General features: G+C 53.6%; 6 protein-coding genes across 6 annotated transcripts; 2 read left to right on the top strand and 4 right to left on the bottom strand.

The window, feature by feature from the left end:
* Positions 1 to 419: 419 nt before the first annotated feature.
* Positions 420 to 1,199, bottom strand: RABB1B (Ras-related protein RABB1b; the record flags this gene model as incomplete). The annotated part of the gene is made up of 1 exon (XM_014691374.1): positions 420 to 1,199. The coding sequence occupies one exon, from the start codon at positions 1,197 to 1,199 to the stop codon at positions 420 to 422; it is 780 nt and encodes a 259-aa protein (XP_014546860.1).
* An 854-nt stretch (positions 1,200 to 2,053) lies between these two features.
* On the bottom strand, positions 2,054 to 2,949 carry G6M90_00g034620 (uncharacterized protein; the record flags this gene model as incomplete). The annotated part of the gene is made up of 2 exons (XM_014691373.1): positions 2,054 to 2,266; positions 2,338 to 2,949. The coding sequence occupies 2 exons, from the start codon at positions 2,947 to 2,949 to the stop codon at positions 2,054 to 2,056; spliced, it is 825 nt and encodes a 274-aa protein (XP_014546859.1).
* Positions 2,950 to 4,454: 1,505 nt separating this feature from the next.
* ctl1 (Choline transporter-like protein ctl1) lies at positions 4,455 to 6,829 on the top strand (the record flags this gene model as incomplete). Its single annotated transcript, XM_014691372.1, has 2 exons — positions 4,455 to 4,467; positions 4,530 to 6,829. The coding sequence occupies 2 exons, from the start codon at positions 4,455 to 4,457 to the stop codon at positions 6,827 to 6,829; spliced, it is 2,313 nt and encodes a 770-aa protein (XP_014546858.1).
* A 1,208-nt stretch (positions 6,830 to 8,037) lies between these two features.
* G6M90_00g034600 (uncharacterized protein) lies at positions 8,038 to 9,123 on the top strand (the record flags this gene model as incomplete). Its single annotated transcript, XM_014691371.1, has 3 exons — positions 8,038 to 8,135; positions 8,214 to 9,004; positions 9,065 to 9,123. 3 exons carry the CDS (start codon positions 8,038 to 8,040, stop codon positions 9,121 to 9,123), a joined length of 948 nt encoding a protein of 315 aa, XP_014546857.1.
* Positions 9,124 to 9,478: 355 nt separating this feature from the next.
* On the bottom strand, positions 9,479 to 10,316 carry EMC7 (ER membrane protein complex subunit 7; the record flags this gene model as incomplete). The annotated part of the gene is made up of 3 exons (XM_014691370.1): positions 9,479 to 9,669; positions 9,729 to 9,821; positions 9,893 to 10,316. The coding sequence occupies 3 exons, from the start codon at positions 10,314 to 10,316 to the stop codon at positions 9,479 to 9,481; spliced, it is 708 nt and encodes a 235-aa protein (XP_014546856.1).
* A 502-nt stretch (positions 10,317 to 10,818) lies between these two features.
* On the bottom strand, positions 10,819 to 12,444 carry cysD (Homocysteine synthase; the record flags this gene model as incomplete). The annotated part of the gene is made up of 6 exons (XM_014691369.1): positions 10,819 to 10,917; positions 10,967 to 11,030; positions 11,093 to 12,048; positions 12,129 to 12,212; positions 12,275 to 12,329; positions 12,398 to 12,444. The coding sequence occupies 6 exons, from the start codon at positions 12,442 to 12,444 to the stop codon at positions 10,819 to 10,821; spliced, it is 1,305 nt and encodes a 434-aa protein (XP_014546855.1).
* Between the last annotated feature and the right edge of the window lie 2,507 nt (positions 12,445 to 14,951).

The raw sequence follows: 14,951 nt of genomic DNA, 5'->3' as shown, positions 1-14,951 counted from the left end.
TTAAAAGAAAAGGGAATTTCCACCAAAATAATGGCGTGGGCATGTCAAAGGCGGTTTGTTTCATGATATTTGGGCCGGGCTGGGAATGTATAAAAGAAATGGTGTGTGTGTAGAATTCCCGTAGAGAATAACTCTGCGACTAATGCAATCGTGATGGTTTCCTTTTTGAACACGAGTAACAAGTGGGTTGAAATGTGGTGAGCAAAGCAATTGCATTACATTATGCATTAATTTCTAATTTAAATGCAATTTTATCCAGTGACGATAGTAATGACGCGCCCACAATGGAAGCAATTGCGCAACAGAAAGATGTTCAATGACAGGGGTATCATGCATACATGCTCTGGTGTATTTGCGTCATCAAGAGTCTCGAACCACACCGTCCAGACAAGGGCAAAGCCAATCCCTCGACATAACGGTCAGCAACAGCCACCGCCAGCAGATTTACTGTCCCCGCCCAGCTTCACCTGCCGGTTACCACCCGCGCTCGGCCCCTTGACGCCAGACCTCCTGTCATTCAAATCATACTTGCCCGCCTGGATGTTGTGAAATATCCTCTCGGCAACCCTCATAAAGGCCTGCTCGACATTTTCTCCGCTCTTGGCACTCGTCTCAACATACTCCAACACGCCGTTCCTCCTCGCCCACTCCTCTGCCTCCTCCCGCGTCACCTCCCTCTTGTTCTCCTCCTGCTGCGCCAAGTCCGCCTTGTTGCCCACCAGGACGACGACGATGTCCGGCTCCGCAATCTGCCGCAAGTCATTCAGCCAGTCCGTCACGTGCTGAAACGTCTGTCTGCGGGAGAGGTCGAAGACGAGGAGGGCGCCGCTCGCACCGCGGAAGTAGGAGCGCGTGACGGACTTGTAGGTCTCCTGGCCGGCCGTGTCCCAGAGAGACAGCTTCATGTGCTTCTGGGGCGTTTTGCTGGTGTCCCGGGGCGGCTCGGGGAGGCCATCCGCCGCGCCGGGCGACGCCGCCGCCCCCGCGGGGGGGTTTACGGAGGAGGAGAGGAAGCTGGAGGGCTTGGTGTGCGGCGGGCCGACGGGGACGATGCGCGAGCCGAATTCCACGCCGATGGTGACGTCGTGATGGGGGGAGAAGCGGCCCTCGCAGAGGCGGATGGTTAGACTGGATTTGCCGCATCCCGAGTCGCCTATGCAGACGAGCTTGGCGATGTAGTCCCACGGCGAGGAGGCCATGGGGATTCTGTGACGGGCGACTTGGGATGGGCGGCAGGTGGATGGGATACAGTCGTGTGGGTTGAGCTTATCGAGAGCGATGGGCGGTTGAGCACGTGTGGCTGCGTCGGGCTGCTGGCTGCTGGCTGTATACGGTACAATTCGAAGGAAAGACGGAAAACCTCGCCGAGACAAATCAATGGGGTTGGAGTGCTGCTGAGCTGGGCAAGCGGTATGTCGACGGCTGGCGATAGAGGTAAAGGGGGGAAAAAACCTCAGAGTGTCGGAAGAGCAATACAGATGATGTCGACAGCGACGGACTTAGGGCGGGTCTGTAGTTGTCGTCGTCACGGGGCTCATGGGGGTCGATGTCTCTTCCATGTCTGCGACATCTGGACGGACCAGACTAAAGGGTGGGGACCTGCAGTAGTGGGATTGGCGGCAAGTTGGAAAGCTTGGTTGACGAATGGGCGTCTCACCGCGCCGTCTATTTTTAAGAATTTTATTACAGGAAACAGAAGAGCCCTCTTATCCCCATATGTGTGTTTGGGAAGTGATTGCTTGGGATGGATTGAGCTATATCATGATGGTAATTCGTGATCTGCGCGCCAATTCTTTTCCAGGGCAGATGGCGCAAACGATGCCCCTGAAAGCTGGCTCCTTTTGTGTTTGAATGATAATCTAGATATTACAAACGTGCACATGTCTAGCACGACAAGACTCCAGATGTCGTGTTTGAGAAAAATTGGCGGCATGAGCTACGGAGGTGTAGCAGTAAACCGGCATTATTGGCCATATCAACACTACCAAGCTCTGTAAACTGGCTGGTCATTTCATCCTTTGATGCCAGGTCTCTCCTTCTTGGTCAGATTCATCTAGGAGCTGCTACGGGAGCTGATGTACGAGTCAAACTCGTCCATATTCCGCGTCTGCACATAGACAGCGCCTGGCCCAGTGAAGCGACACACCAAGCCCTCTCCCGTCTTCAGGCTGCTCATGGCACCACCGCCAGCTTTTTCAATCCTATAGTCGCAGCTCCAGGCCACGAGATGCCCGTTGTCAACAATGTGCTGCTCGCCAGGTTGGAGCTTCGAGGAATGTTAGCCCCCCGATCATGATACGGTCCGTCACAATAAAGGGTGAGGCGGCGACGACTTACGTCCAGACGATCCACGGCCCCAAAACTCGTCAGCCAGAGCAGTCCCTGGCCGCCCACTCGATACACAAACAAGTCCTCGCCGGAAAACATGGACTTGCTGATTCCCTGGGACTTGGTCTCCATGGCCACGTCGGGGGTACAGGCGAGAAAAGTGTCCTTGCCCACAGTCCAGGCCGTGCGGCCGTCGACGTGCAGGGTGATGATGTCGCCCATGAGCGTGGGGCCGAGGGCCAGCCTTCCCGGGCCTGTGTAGGTCGATTCCGACATCCTGCCGCCCGTAAAGAGCTTCTTCATGGAGAACTTGATGTTGCCCTGGAGCTGGATGGTGCCGGACATGTGTATCATGGCGCCGGACTTGGAGCGCACGGTGCCGCCGGGCTGGAGGTTCACGTTGAGGATGGCATTGGTGTCGCGGTGGGCGATGTTGTAGCTGCCGCCGGGGAATGAGCCGCTGTCGATCGAGGACTGTTGCTGCTGCTGCTGCTGCTGCGGATGATGCTGTTGCTGTTGCTGTGGCTGTGGCTGTTGAGGAGGATGGGGAGGAGGCGGCGGGTAATGCGGCTGCTGTTGCTGCTGCTGCTGCTGCTGATATCCCTGAGGTTGGTACGACATGATGCTGAGGGGACGTTATGTTGCTGCCTTCCTACTTGTACGGAGCACGTATTCGGGTTGCCGCTTGTCGGTCACTCGTGGCTGCGCAGACGCAGACAAGCTCCCGTCTCGTGATATTTATGCATTTCCGACGCGCAACAAAGCCTGCCACTGAATACCCAGCTTCCTCCACAATCAGCACCCAAGGAAATCTGCCCATACAAATCGGGCGTCGCTAGACTCGGACGAAGAGCATCTCAGCCGCGTTCCCCCCGAAATAGCCGCCGCTGGGCTGATGGGCGTCCCAGGATTTGACAGCTACTAATAAATAAGCTTAACCGTTTTCGAGAATCGGTTTTTGTTAGATACTGGTCGCCTTGCAACCCATCCGGCGACTGAGGCGTAGGGGCGTCCCACAACGATTTCCTAGAATAGCATTGCCATTTGGAATCGTTTCCGTCAATGACGCAGGTTGGAGTTGAATGGAGTTTAATCAAGAGCAGTACTCGATCTTGTTATTCCCGACTTGAATTGATAACTACCAGGTACAAAGGTATGTCACCTCACGCACAGACTGCGGGTTGTTCCAGATCGGCGCACAAAGCGTCATCACTGATCAGAGAGCCGCAGGCGTCGCGGGCTTCACGGGCTTCACTGCCCAAGCCACATGGACATCAATTGATTCTGCTTTGCGAATGGAATAATCGCGCAGCGGGACATGGAGTCTCGAGGGTCGATTTGTAATATTGAATATTGAAAGCACTGGTGGTGATCCCCAGCGCCTCCAGTGATCAGGGCTGCTCCATGTCCATCCCATGTCGAGTCTGGTGCTCGAGTCTGGTGCTTAAGTGCTGAAGTACTGGTGATTGTCCAGCTGGCAGCGAGTGGCCAGCAGCCGGTGGGGCGTGTGACTCCCCGCCTGACGTATTCGGCTGACCGCCTGGCCATCACCCAAAACGGCACAAATTCGTGACACCACGGTACATTTGTTCCTACCAAACCATCACGCCGGGCTAGGTAACTGCCAGAGGTATCCACCATTCCATCTGCCTATCAGCCTGGCCCCTTGACAGTCCAGTCACTTATCCTGCCTACTAGTAGGTACTTACCCCAGGGCCCCCGGGCCCCGACCTCATTCGCTTCACGTCGCATGACCACAACTCCCGACGCTTCGGCTTTCGGCGCTTGTGTTATCATCATCTCTATTCTTTCCCTTGGCTTCGATACCTTCCATCATAAGCCTTACTCGTCTGCTATTGCATCTTGTTTCGATACCCTCAACCTAGACTACTCGGGAGCTGCGGTCGCAGTCGAAGACGACGACTCCACATCATCGGCATCCAGCCCTTGAGCCCAGCACCTCAAGCACTCGAGCCCCGGGGGCGGGCCTGGCATCGGTCATTTCCATCACCGTGTTTGCCCAACGGCACAACTCGTCAAACTCGTCGTCGGAGAAGGCCTCACAGCATTAGGGGCCTGTGGGGGTGGATGGTGAAATAGGGGATACAAGCAAGACACGCAGCACCATGTTTTCAGAATGTTTGTTATTGGCCATTTTACCTTGCTGTTGTGATGGATGGAGCTAATCTTGGGTTTCGCAGATGCGTCACGGTTCTTGGCACAGTCACAGTCGAGACTCTCGGGTTTTGCTGGGCAGGGCGATAACGATAATAACCCCAGATCCAACGAGTGGCCGCCATCAAGGCCAGGCCGAAGCCAACGAGACGCCGGCAGGGTAGGTACAACACATCGGTCATTTCTATCGAGGGGATATGGTGGCAATCCTTATCAACAAAACGGCAGTGGCTCGAGGTTTGGTAACATAGGATTTGCCTCGCGCATATCGGCAGCCCAAGACGCCCCGCTCTTCCACAGTACCCTCGATGAGTTTCGGGAGGACGACGACGAAGAGGAGCGTGAGCGGGAAGCCGCAGACTTGTTTGCCTTGCAAAGGTCCCGGCGGGTAGCTGCAGCTAGCAAACTTGCAGAGAGCACCGAGTCTGCCAATAGTCGCGGATCTATTGAAGACAGCACGGGGGATGTGGACCATCCATATCAAGATCGCATCTTTAGCCGAGGCATCAGAAGTAGTTGGAACGGCACGAGGAGCTCGCACAAACCGCCTTTCGCCGGCGATACACTGTTTGAAGAAAACGAGGAACTTTCGAAATCAGGCGAAGAGCAGCATCAGGATGCTGGCAGTCATCCACAGGCAAAGAGCAAGATCATGGTCGATGTCGGGCTGGATTCCCAGGAGGAAGGAGATGAAGATCCGCCCGAATCTTTACTGGGAGGTGAAGCACCAACCGACTCTAGTCCGCCACCGTTTCAAAGATTCAAGTCTCAGTCAGAACGGGAACCCTTCATCTTGAGGAGAACATCTACAACAGAGTCCGATGTCAGCAGTATCCGGAGGAATGACCCGCTGGAATACGAGGTTGCCCAACCAGGAAATTTATTGACCGAGGGCGAGTTGTTCAAGCATGACCCTTTCTTTGCTTGGATATATCTCATCAGCTTCGCGGGAATGCTGTCGACATTTGTGCTGGTTTGGCTGCACACCTCTCCGCAAAAGAGTCCGGTTGGTGACACGATATACGCCACGCTTCAAAAGTCGTTTGACATGCTGGCAGTGGACACTGTAGTAGCCATATTCGTATCTTTCATATGGCTTGCCGCGCTGCGATCGTTTGTTCGCCCGCTCGTCAGCGTAATTCTGATTGCAGTGCCGGTCATCATGCTGTCATTTTCGCTGTACTCGTTTATTTCATCATTCCAGGGAAGGACACACGGATCCAGCTTCCAAGATTCCGTTATGCGCTGGGTATCGCTGGTTCCCGCTGCATCTTGCGTGTTGTGGCTCTGGCTGGTTGTCAAGGGCCGCCGGGCCATCCAGCAGGCCATTGAGATTTTGCAGTTTTCGTCCAAGATTCTGGCACAGAACTCAGGTCTGCTCCTCATTGGGTTTGGTTGCCTTGCACTGATTGTCTTGTGGACGTGGGCTTGGCTGGCCATGTTCACGCGCGTCTTCATGGGTGGTTACTTTTCAAAGTCACTGGTGAGGTTTGTCATTCAAATGTCAAGTTGGTGGCTCGGGGCTGCCTTTATCTTCATGTACATGTGGACTCTCTCCGTCATCAATGCGGTTCACCGTGCAACAACTGCAGCTACGGTTTCGCAGTGGTATTTCCACCGCAATGCCGGTCCCGCGACGCCATCCCGAGAAATCGTCACGGCAGCTCTTGGCCATGCGACTACGATAATCTTTGGCAGCATTTGCCAGTCTACATTACTCTCACTGTTGATTCGAGCGCCATTGCTGTTTCTTCCCAGGCGGATCGGCGGAGCGATTACAAACTTGGCCGGATTCTGGATTCCCACGCCGATTGTTGCTCTTACAAATCCTTTGACAATTACATACGGTGCCATTCACTCGCAAAGTCTTGCTGTTTCGGCGAGAGGACTAGACCAAATGGAAATTGTGTCGCCCACAATTCCCACGACGACACTAACACCCCGAGCACTGCGTCTTCGTGGCCAAGCCAACGGACTACTGCCTTATCGACTGGCAAAGCTGCTTCTCGTGGCTACACGACTGATTATGGCAACAGGTCTCGGGCTCGCAGGGTGGGTTATCACTGCGAAGCAGCTCCGAATCCAGCTACCCGACGGCATGGGCGTCCGCGGGTCAGCCTACGCGTATGTGGTGGGCATCATGGCCAGCTTTATTGGCTACTCGGTTATGGGTGCCATGGAAGGTATTTTAAGTGGCATCGTGGATGGGGTTCTTATATGCTATGGCAGCGAGAAACGTATGGAGAGGGGACATGGGCGATATTGTCTGGAAGCGGCGTATCTATTCGGGGAGCGGCGAATTGGTGAGGACCTGGGATATGTTTGAACTGACTAGCGTTTTGTCTTTTTTTTCCGTCTTGAATATTGTAAATACATGGGGAAGATAGAATGGTAGAAGCGGGAGATGATGCTTGGTGAAATTTTGTAGGGGATAGGCATGATATACACTCTTCTACTGGACTGGACGCCTCTGACTCTGGATGAGTATTTGCGTTGCGTGCGAGGACGAATTTGGAAGCACGTAGGTTGATGGGGGCACTGCGTCAGCCTCAGCCACACTTTGAACGAATACAAGTTTGCCACGCACGGAGATTCTTGGGGCAAGTCTGGCTACTTGAGATGGAATATTCTCGTCAGCGCGGCTGTGGCTAGGAGTGGCCGAGGTAAGCGTTCAAGTGAGGTGAGGAGTGAGGACGTCTGCACGCCGTGTGGCGACGTTGGTGGCGATTCGGCCAGCTTGAGCTGAAAAAAGAAAAGGCCCTTGAGGGCGGCATGTCGGATATGCGGCAGCGGGATCAGTTCGAAGCGTCTCAGTCAACTCGGTACAGGCTGCAGCAGTTCCAGTCACCAATTGATAGCCGCGTATTGCTTACCTGCAGACCAGGCCTCCTGCAGACCTGAAGACCGGGGAACAAAGAGTGGCAGTGCAAGTGTCAAGTAGGGGTTCATCAAGTGTTCCGTAGAAGCTTTCTCTCCGGGCCAAGCAATGAAGGGTCGCCTGGTACCCTGGTATGACGACAGCCTTTCCAGAACAGGCATCGTCTTCTAGCGGAGGTGGCTCCCTCTTGCTTGGCCTGGTTCCTTGTGGCTCTTTGTGCGCGGGGTCCGTCTGATGCGTTCCGATCATGCTCCTCGAAGTGCTTGCCTGCATGCGCGGCCTCTCATTCATAAGCGCGTCCAGGAATCCTGCCGGCTCATCTGGCCCCTTGATCCTCTCTTCTTCTTCCATATTTTCAATTGCGCTCTGTCAGATACAAACCCGCGGCGAAATCTCTGAGCGCGCACAAGTTCCCGGCTCTTGGCATATCCGCGACTTACCCCTCCCCGGATCGATTTACCCACCAGACCCCCCTTCTACGGAGTACTAAGTCGCAAGTCTCACTCGGCGCTTTGCCTTTTCCCTCATCGACCCAGTCCCTCGGTTCGATTCGATATCTTCCCACGGGTTCCTTTTCGCTTCCAGGTCGCCAAAAAAAATAAAGAACCGAACCCTCCCCCCCATCCTTTATTTTTTTTTTGTTTTTGGCTCTAGTAATGAGTGATTACGCGCCCCCGTCTGGGCCGCCGCCGCCCAAGGCTCCAGAGGTACCCGCCGGTTGGGTGGCACGCTGGAACGACCAGTACAAGGAGTGGTGAGCTGCGCCTTTTTCACCCCCGAGGCTCGATCCACGTCTTGCTTGGAGAGTGCAACGCTGACGCGATTGCCCCAGGTTCTATGTCAATGTGTACACCAAGAAATCGCAATGGGACAAACCCACCGCGCCCGTCTTCCCCGTCGACGAGAATGCCCCCGATGACCCCCCACCGGGGTACGAGCCTGGCAATGGGCCCGCGCCGACAGACACCAAGAAGAACCCTTACGAAGACCGGTCGGGCCAGAACAAGCACGCCGGCTCGTCCTCAGCCCAGGACGAAGACGCGAAGCTGGCAGCGAAGCTTCAGGCCGAGGAGGATGCAAAGGCCCGTGGGGGCCCGACACCACCTGCCGGATATGCCACCGGCGGCGCGGCCGATTCATATGCCCAGGGCCAAACCGGACAGTCACAAGGCTCGTTTCCCACCGAGCTGCCTCCCAGGGACGATGCTAGGGGCAAAGATCGCGGCTTCTTAGGAAAGCTGTTTGGCAAAGGGAAAACCCCACAGAGCGGGCAGGCCAACTACGGCGGTGGATATTATCCCCAGCAGCAGCAGAATTACTATCAGAGCCCGCCGCCTCAGCAGTATGGCGGATATGCACAGCAGGGCCCTCCCATGGGAGGATATGGCGGAGGCTACGGCCAGCCCCCGTACGGAGGTTATCCTCCCCAGGGCGGCTACGGTGGCGGATACCCGCAAGGTGGTTATCAGCAGCAGCCGGGAAGGAGACCCGGTGGTGGTATGGGCGGTATGGGAATGGGCCTTGCGGGCGGTGCTTTGGGTTTGGGCGCTGGTGTTTTGGGCGGCGCGTTGATTGCCGACGCTATTCACGACCATGACCAGTCCGAGTATAATCAGGGATACCGTGAGTTTGCCTGTCTCCTTACACCCATTTTTTTTTAGGATAATGCTAACATGCTTACAGAGGACGGCATGGATAATGACTACGGCGGCGGCGGTGATTTCGACGGCGGCGACTTTTAAGCAGGATTGGGGTTTTTATGAGGAACGGCCTTGGGTATGGGAAAGTATTCTATTCTAGAGCGTAGCATAGTTGTGGGGTATATAGAAGTCGACCTATCTTGACCCCCCGCCCCAAGGCGAATGTTTGTGTAATAATAACTGCCGAGTATTGTCGTTCGCAATAGTCGTCACTTCGTTTCTCAGTTGTTCCCGTGTACACTGTTGGCCCCTACAAACCACATCGGCTACAAGTCAACGGATACAACATCCACCTTTGTATCCATCCATACGCCAGGCCCTATTACTCTGCCCATCTCTATGCCCCAGTCCCCGCGGTTTCGCTCCGAAATATATACACACCTTCCCGCCAGCGAAATCACCTTCTGACAGGCTCATTCCTCCCATCACTGACGCTCCCCGCACCAGCACCGCCCTCCTTCTTCCCCGAACCCGCCAAGAAGGCAGCCATGTCAAAGTTCCCCAGAGGATTCTGCTGCTGCCCGCTCATAGCGGCCATGGGGCCCTCGCGCTGCCGCGCCTCGAACTCGGCCTTTAAATCGGGGTCCACTGCCTTCCTGTCAGTAATTCCGGCCGCGCCGCTCAGTTGTTTGTAGTTAGTTACGCACTGTTCTCCATGAGCTTCGGCATGCCAAAGAAGATGAGCATGCTCACGAGGCCCATCAGGATCATGGGGTTCTTCAAAATACTCAGCACGGAAACTGGCACGCTGGTTAGCCCGGGCTCGCCCGCAGAAGACTTGGGAGAGGCTCAAAAAAAAGGGCCAACTAACACTGCGGCCTGTCCACAAAGTACATCTTCTTGCCTAGGCTCTTGGCCTCCACGCCCCATCCTGCGCTGCCGTCCTTGACGGGCAGCGCCTCGCCCTTGTTGCCCCATTCGTTGCCGCGGAAGGTGTCCCACGCCTGGAACGTCTCTTTGCCGTCGGCGTCGCGGGCCACGTCGATGCGGAGGGGGCGGAAGCCGTCTGTTTTGCAGTGGATATCGGCTAGGTACGAGCCGGGCGTGACGTTGTGGAAGACAAAGGTGTTGAGGGCGGATATGGGTGCCGAGAAGGCGCTGCCGAGCGTGGACAGCGTTGCGTGCGTCGAGGCCGGGAGTGTGAAAGGGTTGGGAACGGGTGGCAGGTACAGAGTTATGGAGGCCGTCAGGGCGGGCGCCGCGAGGGCCGGGACAGCGAGGGCCGGGAAGCGCATTGCGGCGAGGTTGTGGTGATGGTTGGTGTTGCGGTGGTGAGGTTGGAGGGACGGGCGAGCTTCTTGAGGTGAGGTGTGTCTGTTGGAGCTGGTGGGCCAATCACAGTGGGCGCGTACGGCGTATGCGTGGATGTACGGAGTACTAATGCTGACGGTAGAGCACGTGAAATTTTTATCAATCAAGGTGATTTTGGAAAGGGTTCGGTTTGGAAGGCGCATTTACATTGTGTCATTCTGCTGGTATTTTCTTTTTAAATATTGTATGTGATGCGCGCATTGGTGCAGATTACCCGCCTAGATGCTCATGGCAGGACTAGCAGTCTCTCAAATTTCACAAAACACCTGCCTACTAGTACCTAGTAGTAGTCATCAGTCTCGATAAGGACACATGTTTGACCAATCTTAGAAATTTCAGTTTTTTTCCTTTTTTCTTTCTATTTGTTTAAATGCATCACTACCAGTCAAACTCATCACTGTCGTCCATCCCTAGTCTAAATCCAGCCTATGACTTGGTGGCGGCCGCGGCGGCCTTGAACGACTGCTCGAAATCGGCAATAATGTCATCAATATGCTCGATACCGACCGAGATACGAATGAGATCCTAAACATGTTAGCCCATGCTCAACCGTAGCACCCATATGTACACGCACCTCGGTGACACCAGAACTGGCCTTTTCGTCGTCGGAGAGCTGCTCATGGGTAGTTGTCCAGGGGCTGCAAGTGTTAGCAACTCATCTCATGAAGAAGACGCAAAAATGGAAATATCAAAAACTTACTGAATAGCCAGCGACTTGGCGTCACCGACATTGGCCAAGTTGGAAATCAACTTGAAGCCATCCACGACCTGACTGCCAGCACCACCGCCCTTGACACCAAAGTTCAGCACACCACCAAATCCCCTTTTGAGGTACTTCTTGGCAGTCTCGTGATACGGATGGCTTTCTAAACCAGGGTAGCTGACCCAGCTGACATAAGGGCTCTTCTCGAGGTACTGAGCCAAAGCCAGCGCATTCTGGGCATGTCTTTCAGCGCGCAGACTCAGAGTCTCAATGCCAAGCAGTAGCTGCTGGGCAGCAAATGGGTTCAGCGCGGCGCCCAAATCTCTCAGAATCTCCACCCGCGCCCTGATAATGAAGGAGATGTTGCCAAAGGTCTCGAAGAACTTGAGGCCATGGTAGCCCTCGGCCGGCTCGACAAATTGCGGGAAACGCTTGCCATGCTTGCCCCAGTCGAATTTGCCAGAATCGACGACAACGCCGCCGATGGTGGTGCCGTGTCCTCCAATCCACTTGGTGGCAGAGTGCACCACGATGTCGGCGCCATGGTCAATGGGACGAATGAAGTAGCCGCCGGCACCAAAGGTGTTGTCCACAATCAGGGGGACGCCCGCGTCATGGGCGACTTTGGCAATGGCCTCCAGGTCGGGCACGTTATACCGCGGATTGCCGATGCTCTCGACATAGACGGCCTTGGTATTGTCGTCAATGGCGGCAGCAATGTCCTCGGGCTTGTCGCCGTCGACAAACTTGGTCTTGATGCCGAGACGCGGCAGGAACACTTTGAACTGGTTGTAGGTGCCGCCGTAAAGGTTGGACGTTGAGACGATGTTGTCGCCAGCGTGGGCAAGCGTATTGATGGCGATGAACTGGGCGCTTTGGCCGGAGGAGGCGGCGAGGGCGGCAACACCGCCTTCAAGAGCTGCGATGCGCTTTTCAAAGACATCGACGGTGGGCTTTGGAGAAAGTTAGCAGATTACTTTTTCACGTTCTTTTTCTTTTCTCCAAAGAAGCTGAGTGTGGAGGGTGTGCGCACGTTCATGATACGGCTGTAGATGTTACCAAACTCCTTGAGGCCAAAGAGCCTCGCGCCATGAGCAGAGTCATTGAAAGTGTAGCTCTGCCCTTGTTAGATTTCATTTCCAAAACTTAGATAGAAAGGCGTGACCAGAAATTCCTCACGGTAGTTGCGTAAATAGGCACAGCACGCGCCTTGGTGGTTGGATCAGGTTCCTGGCTAATATACAACCACATCAGCTGTTGTGCAACGTCTCACCACCCCCCGTTGCAACCATCCCTACTTACCCAGCATGAAGCTGCAGTGTCTCGAATTTTTGGCTCAAATCGGCCATTTTCACGTTCCTTGGCAACAGGAGAGAGAAATAAGAGGAAGTCCACGTAGGAAAAGATTCAATGTGTGAGGAGAACAAGGGGAATGGTTTCTGAGGGAGCTGGCAGCACTTGACTTGGTCTTGAAGGAGGGGGAAGGTACGAGAGGGGATGGCAGCTGCCCGATCTCTCGTGAAATCAATCAAGGCCACCGACGCCCGCAGGCCCCTAGTCCCTTTTGTATTGATTTCACATCACATAGCACGCGAAGTCCTCAACGACTGCCAATTGCGTTATTGCAAACACGCCTTACGCAAGGGAAACCGCCAACTGCTCAAATGCTACCCAGTGCTGCGGGCGGCAGCGAGCTACATCTGCGCCTCCTCGACGCTTATTTGCTACCCTTGTGCTTAACTTAATATGGAGATTCGGACCCTGGCGTCGGACGTCGACGTGGCGTGGGGTACCAACTGGAAGTTGGAAGCGCCACGAGAAGTTACTCGCCGCTCGATTTCATAACTCCAGCCTACTGTACTATCAAGCACGCCATCGCTCACCGAGGTTGGGCTGTGTGCTAAACTCGCACGCCATCGCTGTCGATTGGTGGGTGGCCGTCCTTTGTCGAGACTCGATACCCCACGAGCATTGAGCTGTGTGCCTGAAGCTTGCATATCGCCGGTGTCGCTACGTTGCAGAGTGCACAAGCAAGGGTCTTGCAGGCTGTCGGCTGCCAAGGGTCCGCCGACGCCCGTCGATGAGTATGAGGCAAAGAACAATGCCAATGTACTGTCAGGCATGGGAAGTGGAGCGTCGAATGAGGGTGAACTAATAAGCTTCAAATGTTGCTACTTGGTAGCACTAGATGATGATGTTAATCTGTATAGTTCAGCCTTAGTAAGTACCCTTGTAACCTCTTTTGCTTATCTATGACTTAATCTCATGTAGTTCAACTAACAAGACCATAAGTTTTAATACGTGCTTTTGTTTACGATCGGTCATGTTGCGACGAATTGATCCGTCCAAGTATCTACTAGGCAGGTACGTTGTGTGTATCAGTGTGTTGGCCATTTGGCTCAATAGAATGGATCCTTTACTGACCTTTCATTCATTTCATAGAACTGTTAGCTACTAGGCAGTTGGATCTGTCTTCAACCCTGTCTAGCTTCTAGTCCCCATTGTTGAGCACTTTCCATGCAACTACTACAAGCAGTCAGACCATTTACTCAGGCCGTGAAGCGGTATAGGAAATTCATGGCTTCTCCATTACCGTTAAACCCTCGCTGAACAAAACCTACATAGAAGGACATATGTATCCAAAAGAGTGAATCTGCTGATTCCAGGCTTGGAGTCAAATAGTGCTTGAGCCGCACTCGTGTTCTATCTGCTTCGCAGGTCAATGCTCCTTTCCAAACTCTGACGTTACGTAAATAATCAACGCTGAGTATTCGAGTACAAAGACCTGTAAGACTACTAATTCAGAACTTTGTTCGAATAACATAACTGAAACATATAACATGGCTTCGCGTTGTCATCTTATCCTCCGACTGGCCCGTTGAATGTCTAATCCTCCCCAAATGAGCACATTGACATCTCACTTCTTTCAAATTAGAACAATCTGCAGGATATGAGTCCTCTTATAAGATATAAGAAAAAAATCAGCTACAGCAGGACTGCATCCATCAAAGGATTTGTGTGGCACATTATCAGGTCTTTTCACATCGCTGCAGCGATGTGAAAGGTTGATACACAGCAGTAACAGGTCTTGCTCCCGTGTATTTTCCTCGACACTATCGCAAATGAAAATCATATTGAGAAGATTATGCTCAGCCCTTGGTTCAATCTTGTCACACCACCTATGGCGCTTAATTTCCATCGCCATTGGTCTTCTTCACCAGTATATCATGCATGTCAGCCTTGCTCCCCTCCCGATGACACCAGGCTGTCAAACCGCCTCACCTAGTTTTTGCGAAATATTTATTCCAAAAAAATAAAACCCTTTCAAATTATTTACATGTAAGCTGACCATTTGCCCTGTCAACATGGCGGATGCAGTCGGTCTCGTGGCCAATGTCATTGTACTTGGCGAAGTTGCAGCTACGGTCATTGCGTTAAAGAGGTTTTTGGGAGCAAGTCCGAGATCTGCCTCGGTGTATCCAAATCCAAGTAAATCAGATTGAAGCCCTGAATTCTGTGATGGAAGACCAGATGAAACACCGTTTTGGGCATCCGCACCGGAGTCCTGAGCATGAGGTATTGTAAACAAGCCGCAAACGAGCTGGGTGAAGCTATCTGAGAACTACGACAGCGAATCGAATCGAAATCTCACATGCGGAGGACGTTTGCCAAAATCAAGACGGTTTTGGAGCAAGACTCGATCTCACTAATTAACGTTTGGATTGTTTCGCTCTGTAGTCAAATGAAATTACAAGCATGAACAAGTATCGATCTTACGCCCTCAAAATCGGCTCCGAGGGGCACTGCAGATGACGCAATTGGCACTCACGCTTCCTGCATGGTTCGTAAGGCACGA

The sequence above is a fragment of the Metarhizium brunneum genome, chromosome 2, assembly GCF_013426205.1.
Source record: "Metarhizium brunneum chromosome 2, complete sequence".
In the NCBI taxonomy this organism is placed as follows: domain Eukaryota; kingdom Fungi; phylum Ascomycota; class Sordariomycetes; order Hypocreales; family Clavicipitaceae; genus Metarhizium; species Metarhizium brunneum.
Note: the sequence above shows the minus strand (reverse complement) of the source record. Positions and strands in the feature narration are given on the sequence as shown.